At 38.6% G+C, this 16,264-nt stretch overlaps 1 protein-coding gene across 7 annotated transcripts in view; it reads right to left on the bottom strand.

Annotated features, from left to right (window-relative positions):
* Nucleotides 1–16,264, bottom strand: part of FRYL (FRY like transcription coactivator) — a gene marked incomplete at its 3' end in the record, with an annotated part of 166,183 nt that overhangs the window by 135,275 nt on the left and 14,644 nt on the right. For 3 of the 7 annotated variants that reach the window (XM_080639007.1, XM_080639006.1, XM_080639004.1), the window contains exon 1: nucleotides 3,294–3,784. The exons of 1 other annotated variant lie outside the window; for it this stretch is intronic. In XM_080639007.1, the coding sequence (XP_080495133.1) occupies nucleotides 3,294–3,471 (178 nt within the window). In that variant the 5' untranslated portion in view covers nucleotides 3,472–3,784. Of the gene's footprint in view, nucleotides 1–3,293; nucleotides 3,788–16,264 lie in introns of those variants that run through there. 3 more of the 7 variants (XR_013958876.1, XM_080639008.1, XM_080639012.1) reach the window with 3 other exon arrangements.

Here is a 16,264-nt window from a genome sequence, read left to right on the forward strand (position 1 = left end):
CACTAAACCATGTCACCCAAGGCCTCATCCAACCTGGCCTTGAACACTGCCAGGGATGGAGCATTTACAACTTCCCTGGGCAACCCATTCCAGTGCCTCACCACCCTCTCAGTAAAGAATTTCTTCCTTATATCCAATCTAAACTTCCCCTGTTTAAGTTTGAACCCGTTACCCCTTGTCCTGTCACTACAGTCCCTGATGAAGAGTCCATCCACATCACTGATAAATTTGACATCTTTTGCACAGCTATTGCAGATCTGACTTACACAGCTGGCCATTAGCAGTGTTCCACAGTGTTAACTACCTTGCCTTATGACACAGAGGTGCAATAGAAGGGCGTATTTCACCCACCACAGATACAGCTGTAGCTTGTCAGTTTGCACAACGCAGCTACAGCACTCCCCTGCCTTAACACTACAAACAGCAGAAGGGACAATATCAAACAGCTTATAGATGTGTCTGTACGGGTACACGGGTACACGTTTGTATGTGGGTTTAGGTACATGAAAATACTTTCCCTGGATCTTCCAAGCTCATCTTTCTATGTTTGATTTGGACTGTAGCTTTCTTGAGACAGAAGATTTAAAACTGAGACCATGTCAACTCTTAATCACTACAGCAAATTTTAAAAGAATTGCTTGTTCTTTTCCTAACGTCTATTAATTGTTGTATTACATAAAATCATACACAAACACTTCAGCAAGTGAGATGTTTGGGTTTTTTTTTTTCCAGAGTTCTAATATTCTTATATTAGATTTCTAAAATACACTTGAAACCAGCCTGACAGAAACTACTTATTTTAGAAGATGTGTCACAGAGCATACACTTCTATGGTCTTGGTTTTGGCTATAAAACAATTAACATTTTAAAAGGCAATACCAATAAACGTTTTAATCCTAGAAAAAAATTCATCACTTGAATTCCACACATCATATTTAGGTCAGATATATGCAAACCCCAAGGAGTATTATCAAAATAATATTTTTATGCTTTGGATGCCAGAAATAGGGGGGGTTTACTTGGTCTAAGAACTTTTAACCTTTTATACTTTAAAATACTTGTCCTACTCTGTATTTCAACTAAATTCTCAGTAACACAAAAATGTTCCTGAACAGCAACAATAAAGAACAGAAAGGAAGAAGGGAAAAGAGAAATACGGCAAACCCTCCCACTTTCACACATAACTACAAGGACAAAACCACCTCAACTTTGAGAACCTACTGAGTTCCTGAACAGCTTCATTATATTGTTTGGTGATGCATTAACACCACATCTGCTGACATTAAACAAGTAAATGTTTACTCACATCCCCCCTAACACTTCACCACCCCAGATCATCCTATTGTTTTATTACCTGTTCTGCTGGCATCTGCCTTCTACAGCATACCCAGCTGGTAAACACAACAGTCCTTTCACTCTATTCCAGCCGAGCAGTTCATTCCATTACCAAGATACAAAAATAGAAATAAGCAGATAATTTAAAGAGGATTCAGCTACTATCTGCTATTGTAAAAGCATGATCCCAGAGCAGATGATAAGTCTGCATTTCGCTAATGACGACATCACACTATTAAGTGATATTAGTCAGGCACTACCCATTTCCACAAAATCACTCCTAATAATCACCACTTGGCAAATATTTAATGAGCAAGAAAGGAGAATTAATTCTCAAGAGTAGGACTGGTGTATTTTATGTTTATTATCCTCATTTGCTCAAACTGTCGAGAAAACACTGAACAAGGTTAGATGAAGGCATCTGCTGTCTACAGACTTCAGCCTATGGTTTTCTTTTTAACCTGGCATAAAGACAATTCTATTTATTCTGAAATTACAACATTTTAAGGAAAATAATATTTTAAAAAGCAAGAGCTATAAAGAAACCATAACATAGCATAAAAGCAGAACTGAGTATGAGATATGGTTATGGAGACATTTAGGCTGTGCACACCACAGTGACATCAACTATGAACTTCAGGGCTCTACAGCATTCAAAGTTAAATGAAGACATGAACCTGACTAAAAGAACATCACCCGGTCAGACACTGCAGGCTTCTGATCAGAGTTTTCAAACATGCAGGCAGTAAACAGTCTTAACAGACTTTACACTCTGTAAAGTCTTCAATAGTGCATTGGATTACAACATCAACTTGTTCTAATTTGTTACACACAGGAACAACTTGTTTAACAAAACGGAACTGTCCCTGCCTTCCACAGCTGCCAATGTTACTCAAGCTAATGCATTAAAAAAAGTGGTTTACATTACAGTCAGAAAGGCCAAGAGAAGTCTTTTCCAGGGAAACCCCGTTCTCCCATCACAAACTTAATTCCTTGTTTTAAGCTCCAAGTCCACCACCCAACCAGATGTATGTCACCATCTCCCATCTTTGCAGTTAGACACATAAGGAAGAAAATTTCTTCAAGGCCACACTAATTCCTGAAAATAGCCACCACACAGCAAAGGGTAAAAACTGTGCATCTGATAGCCATCAGGTTCCAAGACCATGAAGGCTCAAGACCTCACTATTTTAGCTGAAGGCAAAGGAAGAAAAAAACACAAGTAAACCTGGATTTTTTCCACTGCCACCAAGTTGAAATACCTGAAAAACAAACATAACTCAGCTCTACTTCTCTTTATCAGAAAAATACACTGTAATATTTGGACACTAACAAGAAGTAAATACATATCTGCATCTTCATGCAAGCATGCTCACCCATGTTCTTAAGTTAAAAATTCCCTATATGATGTCCATATTTTTACTTGACTTCTTTAACTTGCATATTGTGTTTATAAAACCCCCTGCAATCTTCAAAACACTAAAAAAGGAAAGCATAAACATCTTTGAAATGAAAAAGCTCTGTAACGAAAGACTCTGAAAACTCAGGGGATTTAAATCAGGGAGAGAAAAGATGGCACAAAGCTTGAACCCTGCACTGCAGTCAGAGCTCGGTGCAGCAAAAGTCTGTCTAGCCAACTCTTAGCTCCTAATCATAGCTACATTACAATTTAAATACTTACAGGGATACTTATCCCAAAAAGGGAGGGAGGTGAGGGAGAAGTCAAGCAGGCAAAGACAAGGAGCACTCTAGAAATCCTGTATAATTGCTTTCAAATAGGTCACTAAGGCATGATAGTGTGTCAGTGACAAAACAGTTCTAAAACTTAAGACACCATTACCGTAGCAACTCTGATAAAAAGGCCTTTTATAACCAAATATATCAATTTAGCAAAATAATCATGATCGGAAGAAAAAGCTTAGTCATTGTTTTTACCAGGTGGATAACATGATACATACTGTAACTGGGATGTAAAACATGTGTCTCCTCATCTTCATCTATTGTCTGCCCTAATGCAAACAGCCTGACACGTCTCATCTTCAGCAGCCTTGGGGAGGTTTCACGGGCAGGACTCCCAACATCCAGATCTACCTCTCCAGAAGCAACAGTGGGAACGATTTTTTTCAGGAACTCCATTTTCCCATGCCTCTGCGCTCTCTGCTCTCACTGAATCCCGCAGTTTAGCTCCCGTTACGGAGCGTGGCTCCCACATCAACTTCCTTGAGCACAGAAGTAGACTTCTCCTAGTGATGTCACATTGAACCTGGGTGGTGCCAGCACCAGCACGTCAGCTGCCAGCTGCTCCAAGGCAGATTTTAAAGGCGTCTAACTGTACGGGCTGATAAGAAAACCAAACAACAACAAGCGTATATATTAACTAATACACACTAAACTCTGTGCTCTCAGAAGAGCTGTATTTAGCACTGCAACCATTTTGAGCACTACTAAAATGCACGGTGTATCTCCAAATTCCTATCTGACAGAGTTCAATAGCTCTTAATTTTCATTAAGTGCACAGAGTGCTCATCTGCATTTGAAAGATAACACTTACCATTCAGAAAGTCTACGCACCAGCTTTATAAACAGTGTCTAACAGCACCACAATTTAAAACATTTGCATTTCATATGGGTTTAACTACTAGCTATGAAGATACTAACATTTATTAAATATTATGTTCTGCACAGGCTCTGATGCTATATTTACCACTTAAAATACTCAAACCACTTTCCAGAAAACGCCAAGTACAGAAATAACCTGCTTCATTTTGTCCAAATGTCCACTTTATCCCTAGGGCTACTTCGCCATATGCGCCTGGTCTGTTTTCATTTGGGTGAAGTTTAAATGTTGCTCTATATTTAGTTTAAAGAAGCCATTATGAAAGATACCTTGCATTTGGAGCAGAAAGCTCAAGGAGGGAGGGTGGGTAAAAAAAAAAAAAAGAAGACATTTGTATAGAAGAGTGGTCCTTACCTTAATACTTCCCACCTTTGGGAATACGTATCACTGTATGATCGAAAGTTTTATGTTATTTACTAGACTCAGAGTGTAGATCCATAGACACAATACTAGGTGATATTCCCACCTTGTTAGTCACCAAAGACTATACACTTAAAGATCAACTAATACTCACTCTGAACATCTAAGTGGCAGTCTGCATGCTTCTGCTACTTTTAAGAAAGCAGCTCAGTGTCCTAGATACTTCTGAATGCATTCAACACAGTTATCAAACTTGGTACAAGCTCCTTAAAGTTGTCAACTAAGACATTTTTCAAGTTCTATACAGACTGAAAACATCATATTTTTTTATTCAAATCTGCATTAAAATCCACAAATACTGAAGTTAGCTTGTATTTCCCTTGTAAATGAATACAAAATTCTGATCTCATCATACAAGACACACTGTAAGAACATAATTTCCTGCAGTGGAAGATTTGGAAGGTAAACAAAAAAAAAGTCCCTATAATGATTGGGACTGAGTGCGCCCTCAGCAAGTTTGCCGATGACACCAAGCTGTGTGGTTCGGTTGATACGCTGGAGGGAAGGGATGCCATCCAGAGGGACCTGGACATGCTTGTGAGGTGGGCTGATGCCAACCTTATGAAGTTTAACCATGCCAAGTGCAAGGTCCTACACCTGGATCAGAGTAATCCCAGGCACAGCCACAGGTTGGGCAGAGAAGAGATTCAGAGCAGCCCTGCAGAGAAGGACTTGGGGGTGTTGGCCGATGAGAAAACTGAACATGAGCCGGCTTCAGTGTGCGCTCGCAGCCCAGAAAGCCAACCGTATCCTGGGCTGCATCAAGAGGAGCGTGACCAGCAGGTCAAAGGAGGTGATCCTGCCCCTCTACTCTGCTCTCGTGAGACCTCACTTGGAGGATTGTGTGCAGTTCTGGTGTCCTCAACATAAAAAGGACATGGAACTGTTGGAACAAGTCCAGAGGAGGGCCACGAGGATGATCAGGGGAGTGGAGCACCTCTCGTATGAAGATAGGCTGAGAAAGTTGTGGCTGTTCAGCCTGGAGAAGAGAAGGCTGCGTGGAGACCTCATAGCAGCCTTCCAGTATCTGAAAGGGGCCTACAAGGATGCTGGGGAGGGACTCTTCATCAGGGACTGTAGTGACAAGACAAGGGGTAACGGGTTCAAACTTAAACAGGGGAAGTTTAGATTGGATATAAGGAAGAAATTCTTTACTGTGAGGGTGGTGAGGCACTGGAATGGGTTGCCCAGGGAGGTTGTGAATGCTCCATCCTTGGCGGTGTTCAAGGCCAGGTTGGATGAGGCCTTGGGTGACATGGTTTAGTGTGGGGTGTCCCTGCCCATGGCAGGGGGTTGGAACTAGATGATCTTAAGGTCCTTTCCAACCCTAACTATTCTATGATTCTGTGATTTCAAATCTTGGTATTTTTTCCAGCAGTACAAAAAGTTACACAAAATACGTTCTCAGAAAAGCACTGCATGTGTTTTCAGAACAAACAGTAGGATACCACAAAGTTAATTTGAGCTTATAAAAGACCCTGAGTCATTACAAGCTCAAGCTATCATTTATTCATAACAGCATTATTTTCTATAGGCTTTTTTTTTTTTTTTGCCTTTGTCATCTTGCCATAACCCTGCTTTGCAGTTTCTAACATCTGGGAACCAAAGAGAAATTCAGACACTTCTGAGAGACTGAGAATGCTTCCAACCATCCACCTGCCAAACTGAAGTCTGCAAAGAGGCGAGTAATCAGGTATTTTGAGTTGTATCTAACTTAAACGTCCTCTGAAAGGCTCAAAGGAGACACCAGAATGCTCTTAACCACACCACGGAGGTTTTCTTATGCATGTGGACACAACGGGGAGATGACAGATGACATGCAAATTCCTAGTGCATCAGTTTGGTTAAATGCATAAGGTGTGACTTTCCACACAACATGCAGCAATAGGTGAACTGGCCATAAATACAAAAAATAAGGGTTGAAACTATACTTTTTTTTTTTTTTAAACAAGAAAACACAAAAGCCTTTCAAGAAATAGGATCTACAAACAAAATGAGGAATAAAACCCACTCACCATACATACACATGATCATATTTCAAGATTAAACTTGACAGACTGAAAAACTTGTATAACACAGATGTATCCAGAAGCTTTTCATTGGGCTTTTTTCCCCTTTGGGATGGTTTTTGCTTGACTCTTAAGTACATGAAAGAGTTTTCTCCAGAAGATAGTTGAGGATATACACACATGATACACATATGAGGATATATGTACACACATATATGGGTTTATATATCTTTATGTATTTTTATATATGTGATGGTTGGATGGTGATTAACTCCAGGACTTCCATACTTCATTACATTCTATCAAAGTAGCATTTTATAAAGAACGAAGCTAAGATACAGAACTTACAATTCCGCCTCTCTCACAGTCTTCCCTAAACAGCCCAATGTAGATCTGTGAGTTTTTTCCTACAATCTGAGCAAGCTCTACAGATAAACTGTCAGGGGAAAACATTACAAGTCTTATTTGCCATACTTAAATTCATCTTTAAACAACAGAAACCAAGAGAGGCCACAAAAAGCCTCATTTGATGAGCTTTAACAATTTCTTATTCTGGAACCTGTAAATAAAAAAGAATGGAAGCCTCAAGCTTGTACAGAGTTATTATTTCTATTACAGTATATTGTTTGATGGCTTTCCATGTGTACTTGTGTTTACGCAGAGGGTGACTCTGGTTGCCCACCAAAGTGCCTGCTGAGGTCACTCAGGCTTCCCCCACCCCAGTTCCACAGCTAGTGATAGAAACTGCACGAAGACAGGGTTCGAGCTCCACATTCCTCACTAAGAGGAATCCGCATCGCGGGACTTAACATCAGCAGGGATTACGGCGAGGTCAGGAAACACGCCCTCAGGGGAAGGAATAGGTTCCCAGAGGAGTTCCGCCCAGTCGGGCGCTGCCGCAGCGCCCCCGGTGGAAGCGCGGTGCGCCCGCAGGCCTCTCCCCGGCAGCACGGCTGTCTGCCGGAGACACACAGCACCTCGCTTGCCCCCAGCTCCTCAGCAACGCGGCCAAGGCAAGAGAACCCACAAAAGCCCAAAATGCAGGACTGACCCTCCTGCTGGACACTGGCACTGGAGCTGCTGCCAAATCAGCTTCAACAGCAGAGACCCAGCAGAGGGATTCTGTCTCCTAAGCATCCCCACAGGTGGTAGTAGGAAGCACAATGGCCTTGAGTTGAAGTAGGAAAAGCTAAAAGTACAAGGAGTAGTTCTTTAGAGCAACGTGATTCAAGTAGTCTCCACTGCCCTCCCTCTTTAAAATTAGTTGGAATTATGCCACATATCCCTAGGAGAAAAGAGACCCTTATCTTTCTTGGCATTTTTTTTCTGCTATTGGGTGAAAAAGTAAGCCCTTCCTCCGTAAGTATCTGGGGCCTCCACTGCAATAAGGGAGCATAAAGCCCAGGGAAGAGGCTGAGTCACCATCCCTGGAGGTATTTAAAAGTCATGTACATGGTTTAGTGGTAGACATGGCTGTTCTATATTAACAGCTAGACTTAATGGTCTTAAAAGTCTTTTCCAACCTAAGTGATTCTGTAGGGAAAGGGTGAGAGTTCTGTCCTTTGACAGAGTGAGTGGTCCAGGTTATGCAAAACTGTCTCTACCTCATTTTTTTTTTTTTAAGATTCAGCTGGACAGGGTGCTGGGACATCTAATCTGGACCCTGCTTCTGCCAAGAAAGGTTGGACCAGATGATCCTAGAGATCCCTTCCAACCTGGTATTCTGTGATTCTGTGTTAATATTCCTTGAGCTCAAGGGTTTAATACACAACTTCGATTCCATACTGACTACAGCATCAGTGTGCACTAAATAAACATCATTACTATTTTCTCCAACTTGCTAATTTAAACCTCAGTTTCAAGTGGGAGTGAATCTGCTAAGAAATAGAGCAACTATGACAGCACCCAAAAACACAACTACAGGAAGCTTTTCCTTCTTCAATCTCAGAATAGAAGCCTAATTTATAACAATGTCTTATCCCAATAAAACAATCTGGTCTTTCTCCCCCCCAAAAAAAAGCAAAGACAAGAGAGGAACAAGAGAAAGCCAAATCAAGCAGTAGAGTTAGAAACTGAACTTGCAGTCAAGGTCCAAGTACAAATTAACACACCCGCACTAAACTCCTGAGAGGTACCAGACAGCTGTATTATATGTATTAGCTGATCAGCAGGACACTGTCATAATTTCACACACAAGACTGTAGTGGTAAGGAATACAAACCCCATGTCTTTGCATACACTGTGCATCTTTAAATGACAAGCTTTTTTCCTTTTATTATTTAATTATTATTTAATTATAACATGGTCCTATATATACCTTTGTGTTCATTAAATACAGAAGCTGAACAGACAATGTAGCATAGAAATGTATGCATAGGGAGAAAACAGTCTGCCATATTGTGGAGTCATCTCACCTTTTGGCAGTCTGTATCAACCACCTGTAAGGACCTGACATATTTAAAATAACTTTGCATGTCAAGAACTCTCAGAATTTTAAAAGCTATTTAAAATAAAAGGCTATCCTTCATACAATTTAAAATCACATCACACTTTACAGTTAATTCCCAAGCTACTCTGCATTATTGGTTTCCTTGGTCCATTTCAGTGAATGTAACTTCAGAGTAATAGACTAAGGACAAGTATAAGCAGGGAGAAAGCAATTTATAATTTTGCAATAAACTATATCTGCATCAGTGTAAGCAGCTTCTTTTATGTAAAGCAGCAACTACTTTAAACCTCAGCCATGTAATCTTTCTACAGTTTTATGTTACTCTTGTTCTTTTAATGTAAGCATGCAGATAGTTTGGTTGTCCCCATACTTTTCTCAAAGCCAGACTAGCTTTCTGTTCCCTGAGAAATGAAATGAAAGGAACAAACAACTGTCAGCTTTTGGTAAAGTTTTGATTTCCTTTCAATCACTTCAGCTGTAATTTGCTCTGTATGGGTGGGCTGGGTTTTTCCGTGAGCAAATTGTGGGATTTTTCTCTGGAAAGCTGGGGATTTCTGGGGTGCTTTGTTTTTTTTTGTTTAAGAGCTTGGCTTCATTTTCTTTAGCATTAGTAGAAGTGAAATATAAGTAGATATAAAATACCTGGCAAAATACATCCATCAAAAACTGAACACAAAACTACTTATGTTCACTGACTGAATGCAGTTATTATCCATTTAATAAAAAAGCCCTCAAACTTTTACTGTTTATGTGTTAGGTTATAACTGTTCTTATCTTGAAACCACATGCAAGAATAAAATGCTTTCCTGAACTCATCAGGAGTTCCTGAGAAGATCAAGGTATTGTCTGCCCCACAGCTTCTGCAATCCTCAGCCAGGATAAGGATCTGGGCTTCCTGTCGCTAACCTCTCTTGTTCCAAGCACTGACACATCAAACCAGACCTTCCAAAACTATGAATTTCTTCCACTGGCAGGTTTTCTTCAAATAAGACCTTGCATTTCAAAGCAAATCCCAGAGTAGTACATACTCTGAATCATAACCAGCCCAGGCAAGTAGGAACGAGAGAAGACGTCATTACATAGTCCCAAAACAACCGAAGTGGGCAGATTTTTTCCCCCTTATGAAACGATCAAAGTGAGTGATGACAAGCACGATGTTGATATTTCTGTGTAAAGGACATTTAAAAGAAGCCCAACATTTAGAAAACAAAGCTGTGGAACAGCTACCAGTAAGTCAGACCAGCAATGGCAACACTGCTGTGAAAACTGGAACTTGAAGGAATTGGGAGCTAAAAACCTTTACTGAAAGCTTTCTAAGTGCTTCAGAGAAATACAAAGAACAGAGTTGCCAACTGTTAATGTAGGTTTGCCTATAGAAAAGCCAGAACACAGGCAGTTAAGTGATAGCCAGAGATCAAGCAGACACATACATCTCCAGAATTACTTAACAACAAAAATGTTTGTTCAGGAAGTGTATGTTGAACCATTCTGGTTATTTAGTTGATGGCTATTTTCATGGCCATTGTTACCATTTCTGTTAGAATTTTCTCCAACACTAAAGCACACATCTGTAGAGTTTCCTCAGGTTTGAACCGTCAACTTTCCAAAAAAAAAAAAATTTAAAAATAATTAAAAAAAAAAAAAAAATCACACAAAATGACATAAATGCCATTAAAGTCAAAAGGCCAGGGAAAGAATCTACTGCCCAAGATATCTTTCATTCTAATCCCAAAAGTGCATACAGCACCAGTTTATCCTGCTCCCCTTACTAAGCTTGACCTTAATTTACTGCTTAAAATTCTATACAAGGAAGGTATGTTTAAAATGTTACTGACTTGTGGGAAACTATCACTATTGTTTTTTCACTGTGACTCTTCTCCATAGCTTCTATTACTTAAAAAAAAGCAGGCTTACTGAGTGCACAGTACACAGGACAAACTGTTCCAATGCCAATTAAAGTCTTCTGGACATCTAGATTAAATGTAGGTTGTGTCTTGATTTACACAGCATTCATCCGCTATTTTAGTTCTTCCCTTGCAAAATGGACAGAAGGTTTTGGAACATGGTCACAGGAAGTTTGTACTTCATGTCTTCATTTTATTTAGCAAAAGTAGAAACAAATACCCATCTTAGTGAAAAACCAAAACTGAGTGGCTAAATTCACAAGTCCATTCACATGCTCAAGTTTCTGCTAGTTTAAGTGTATGTCCCCTGTGTGCTGTTATACAGACCAATACTACTAAAACATCATATATAATCCAGCGTTATAGCAAAATATATTTGTAAAACAAGATTTACATTAGCTGAGGAGCAATGTATTTTAAATCTCATGTAATATATAGTCCTTCTGTATCAAATTTCAGTGTGGTCTTTCTCATAACAAAACCACAGTGCCAGAGAAGGATATATAACTAGAGATCAAGAGTCACAGGTTAATATTAAAATTAGTCATAGAAGAAATAATTCATAGTCTTCAGTTACATCTTTGATCAGCAAACAAAAATAGCTTAAATAAAGTCGCTGAACATCAATTATTTTCTACACAGAGATGCCAACTGTAGGACTTCAGAAAGTTACTCTTAGCTAGAGGATATAGGTAGTTAAAATTAATATAGCTATAAATGAAATAGAATATTATCAGAAAAAAGTTAGATATCATTTATGTTTGCCCACAGCTATGTTGGGACATAACTCTAAAACTTCTCCCTTCTCATCTCTTCTATCTCAAAGACAGAAACAATCTCTAAAGCATTAAAAGATTTTTCTTGTGTAAATACATAACCTTAGATTTTTAAATAGTATTAGTCTTCCTCTTCAAATCCTAAATGCAAGACTTCCTTCCATGTAAAGCAACAGCACCCCAATTCTGGGAAATACAGGTATCTTTCTCCTTTCTTTTTACTTAACTTGAATGTAATTTTCCCTTTATAATTTGAACATAACCAGAAATAAATGCTGCTGCCAGAACTATGTAATTTGGTTCAAACAGAAAACAGACCAATCTATCAGTTCTTATGATAAATGTAGTTGTACAAGTGAAGTTGTACTTCAAACTGGGCTGAAGTCTTCAATATTCACGACTTACAGAAAGACTGGCACCTGTATTAAAGGAAAACAAATTCACTCCTGCTCAGAAGATGCCTTCCTTGTCTATTAGGAAAATGTAATGATTATATTAAATTCAAGCCAGTAGAAAAGTAAGATACTTAAGGAGCTTATCAGAATGTACACTATTTGATATGATATACTATTGTTAATTTAGAGCAAATTTTCTACGTAAATTTGTAACCCTAGAAGAGAATAAAGGGTTTTTTTACACGCAAACATTCAACTGTCTCCTGTCTTAAGGGTGTGGGGAATAAAATAAAATTAATAAACAGACCTCCAGATGCAAAAGAGGATGCTTCCAGTGGAGCTCCATATGGGCCTATGGGAACCCCAGTAGTGTAGTGCATAAACATTTGTAAAATGTCATTTGCACTTAAGAGAAAACAGAGCTACCCTTTCAGTGCTATAGATTTTCACAAATAGCAGAACTCAAGTATTTTAAAGTGACTACATCCAAGTCACAAAGTAAATAAATACATGTGAAAATGAAGGAACCTCAACCAACAAATTGTTGAGGCACCCAAAAGAAAGCTTCCATTTTTATCCTGTATGGAACATTTATGTACTTACGCATATCCATGCAGGTTTGCTCACTAAAAATAGTCATCACATTAATGCTTATGAAATTGCAGAGAGGTAAACAAGACCACTGTAAATAAATCAATCCAAAACCAATACACAGCACATTAACTGTGCAGCTTTGGAAGCTGGTGCCCAGAACTTCCTTATAAGACAGCAATCAAGGCATAGGTACTGCTCCTTCACACAAGCTCCACTGCTCAGGCATTCTGACAGTGACCTGCAGACAACAAAAAAGCTCACAGAGCACCCTGATGTATTAGTTCTTTCCAAGTACCACAAATTAAGATGGATCTATACAATAGCCATCATGAATGATAACCTGAAAAATACAGATTAAGACAAAATAGTGTCAGCATGTGTTTAACATCATCAGATTAAAAACGACTATTCAGAACAAATGTGAGATTAACATGAACTGCGAAAGAAAAAAAAGCCTTATTTGGAACCTATCTGAAGGGGAGGTTAAGCCTGTTTCTATTAGAAGCAACAACAACAACAACAACAACAACAAAAAAAAAAAAAACACAAAACAAAACAAAAAAGAAAACAAAAAGCCTTTGGAGAGCAGAAAGAAGACACTGAAATTTAAGGACACAGCTGAACATGACCACCCAGGAAAGCTCCAGTCACCAGATTAGATTAGAAAGACTGAAGACCTGCCTCCCTTCCTCACTTGCAACTTTTTAAATAGACTAATACTAAAAGACTTCCAATTGTCAGAGGAGGATTCTTTTTCCAAAGTTTCAGAGACTAGAACTACTTTCCCCTTAAGGAAGACCCCACAAACTTTACTGATCTCCATTTTTTAATACTTAGTTTTCAAAAAACATCCATTCTTTTCAAGTTAATTTGTCTTAAACAGGAAGAAAAAAACATTCTCTAAAGAGAATGTTACATACACACGTTTAACACACAGGTGAGCTGATATTATAGCTGCTTCAAGCCAGTAAACTATTGACAAATGGAAATACACAGAGGTGTCATTTTGTCCACACTAGGATTTTCTTTCATCACTCACACAGAAGAGCCAATGAAATGTGGTTAAAATTAAGAATAGTAGCTAAGTAAGCCTTATAGAGAGAGGTCCCCTTTCCTCACACCTTCCTTGACTCTGCTGTACATTTTAGCCTGAATCCTTATATTCTTTTCAAGGTATGCCTCAAAACAAAGGATCAGCAACTTTTTTTACTGTATTGTCTCATTAGAGGTGACCCTTGGTGCACTTCATAAGCCACTTCTGAGCCAGAGATACTTACTGAGGATGAGCTAAGGAGGATAGCAGAGGTGACAACTTCATGATCAGTGGCACACTGTACTTGGAAAGTGCCCTGGCCCCAGCAAGGCAGGATGTGTTAGGCCATGCTGGGCAGAGGCACAAGGGAGGGGAACTCACAGAGAGTTTCCACAGGAAAGCCCTGCAACTACGTAGGAGATACCAGAAGTAGCTGTCATCACTTGTACTGCACCCAAACCTCTGAAGAACTGCCTATCACTGTCTCCCTGTCTTTGAAGTCAAGTACTTGTTCCATACAAAGACAGTGTTTTCATCTGCTGCTAGCCAAGAGACAGGCATTTTCCAGTTCACTAAAGGCTTCCAATTTCCATTCCATTATATATATCATGCATTCAAAATGTAATACAGGGTCTTTACTATAACTTGTGCAGTTACTCTGCTCCTTGATAAAGAAGTTGCCCTTTCTTTAGAATTAAAGCCTGACCTAGACTCAAACAGCACAAAAAAAACCAACCCCAAAACAGAATCCTGGGAAAGGGAAATCCTACAAGACAGGTTCAACAGTTTAACCTCCCTTTGAAACACAGGGCTTTCCAACTTCACAGATTAAACAGCTCTTCTGTGCCCCATCCATTAGCATTTTCTTCTTCTTTCTTACAGATGTCTCAGATGTTCCACATTACTTGAACAACATGAAACATCAGATGCGAGGCATTCTCCAAGTCATTTGTCATTGTAAGTAAGCATGGTCTACAAAGTTCTTCAGCAGAAACATACCTCTAACTCAAGCAGCAGAAAGAGAACTGATGTTCAAATGAAGCAGGGGAGTGTGGGGAAATCCTGTTAGTAGTTGAAGCCCACTGAGCTACATAAAACCCAAAATATATCTTAATAGAAACTTTGTAATAAGAAAAATATATCAAAACAGAAAACAACAAACTTAAATTTTCCATTTATTTCACCAATATTCATCTATATAGACACAATTAATCAAACTACTGAGCAAAGCAGTGAGTACCCAAGTACTGCTTTAATGCTAAATGTTTAAAGAGAGGAGAAAAAAGGGAAAAAAAACCAAAACCCAAACACTTTCTCCTTTTGATGGTCCTTTATCATCTTAATTATGCTGGGAAAAAAACCTTAACCAACTTAAGTGCTACATGTGCACAAACATTCGTAATGTAGAAACAGATACATTAGTTGTTCTCAATGTTGTTTAACAATTGCATTTATAGACAGAAATAGGCTTTTCAGTCTAACTGATGCTCCAGACAATTTTTCAGAGAGGTCATGTAATCTTCGCCATGAGAGCTTTTCAAGACCTGACTGGATAAGCCCTGAGCAACTGGGTCTGCTGATCAGGGAACTGATGGAACAAATTAGTAATACAGAAGAATGGGAGCTGGCACATTTTTCCAGCTATATATTATTTTTCCATCTCATGAATATTTTTAAAGGAAAGCACTTAAGACTCTCTCTGCATTCTCCAACAGGAAAATCTACCCTGACAGACAACTTGTCTTTACCTTTTCTGAGAGTGAAAAAAAGTTTATTGCCTACATGTAACTCAATAGGTTTTTCATACTAAAGACAGACAACAGACACAAAAAGATAGGGAAGGACTCAGTTCTGAGGGTGTCTTTTTAAACCTGCTACTGGATTGCTTTTTAAATATCTACAGTAACCATAGAAAGTATAATTGCTGAGAAGTATTCCAAGAACTAGATCAGCACTAAACAGCCTTAAGAAAAAAACTATACAATTCAACTTCAAACAGTCAATGTTTGTCACTGGAGCACATTTTCTACAATAACATACAGAAATGTAGACACATAATCATTAAAATTATTTAAAGTGAGGTAAAACTAGAGTTGTCCAAAGCATGATAAGCACCCACAGGAGCACAACTTAAAGAAATGATACCAATGTCCTCAAACCCTCTGCCTCCATTTTTCCATTTCATTTAAAAGACTAGAGTTCCTACTCTAATGCTCAGAGGCATATCTGCCTTTCCTGAGCAAGAGAATGAATATAACAGAACAGATATGAATGTTCAAGGTAAACATTTAGCTTTTGAGAGAAAGAATATATACATCGGAACAAATTATGGTATACAATTCTAAAGACTGTCCAAAAGACAGCAAAGCAAGTCAGCATGTTCTGTAAGTAGAAATGACAGCCAATGACAGAGGCAGACAAGGGGATATGAGACACTGATGATACAATGATGCAGTAGCAGAACTTACGATATATTCAAATTCTTCTATAAAGAACACGTAGGACAACACAAGAAAACAAGAGCTATGCTAAAATATTATAGAACATATCATATGCTAATTATTCATGATAATTACTTAATAGAACACAAAATTCTCATTACATTCTATAAAGTAATATTATATAATATGTAATTAATATAGGATATCTTGAATACAAAAGTCCACATAGCAAACACTATAGAAACAACTGCACTTCAGTATTTTCTTCCTATCTCTCTGATATTCTCTGTT

The sequence above is a fragment of the Psittacula echo genome, assembly GCF_963264785.1.
Source record: "Psittacula echo genome assembly, chromosome: 1".
In the NCBI taxonomy this organism is placed as follows: Eukaryota; Metazoa; Chordata; class Aves; order Psittaciformes; family Psittacidae; genus Psittacula; species Psittacula echo.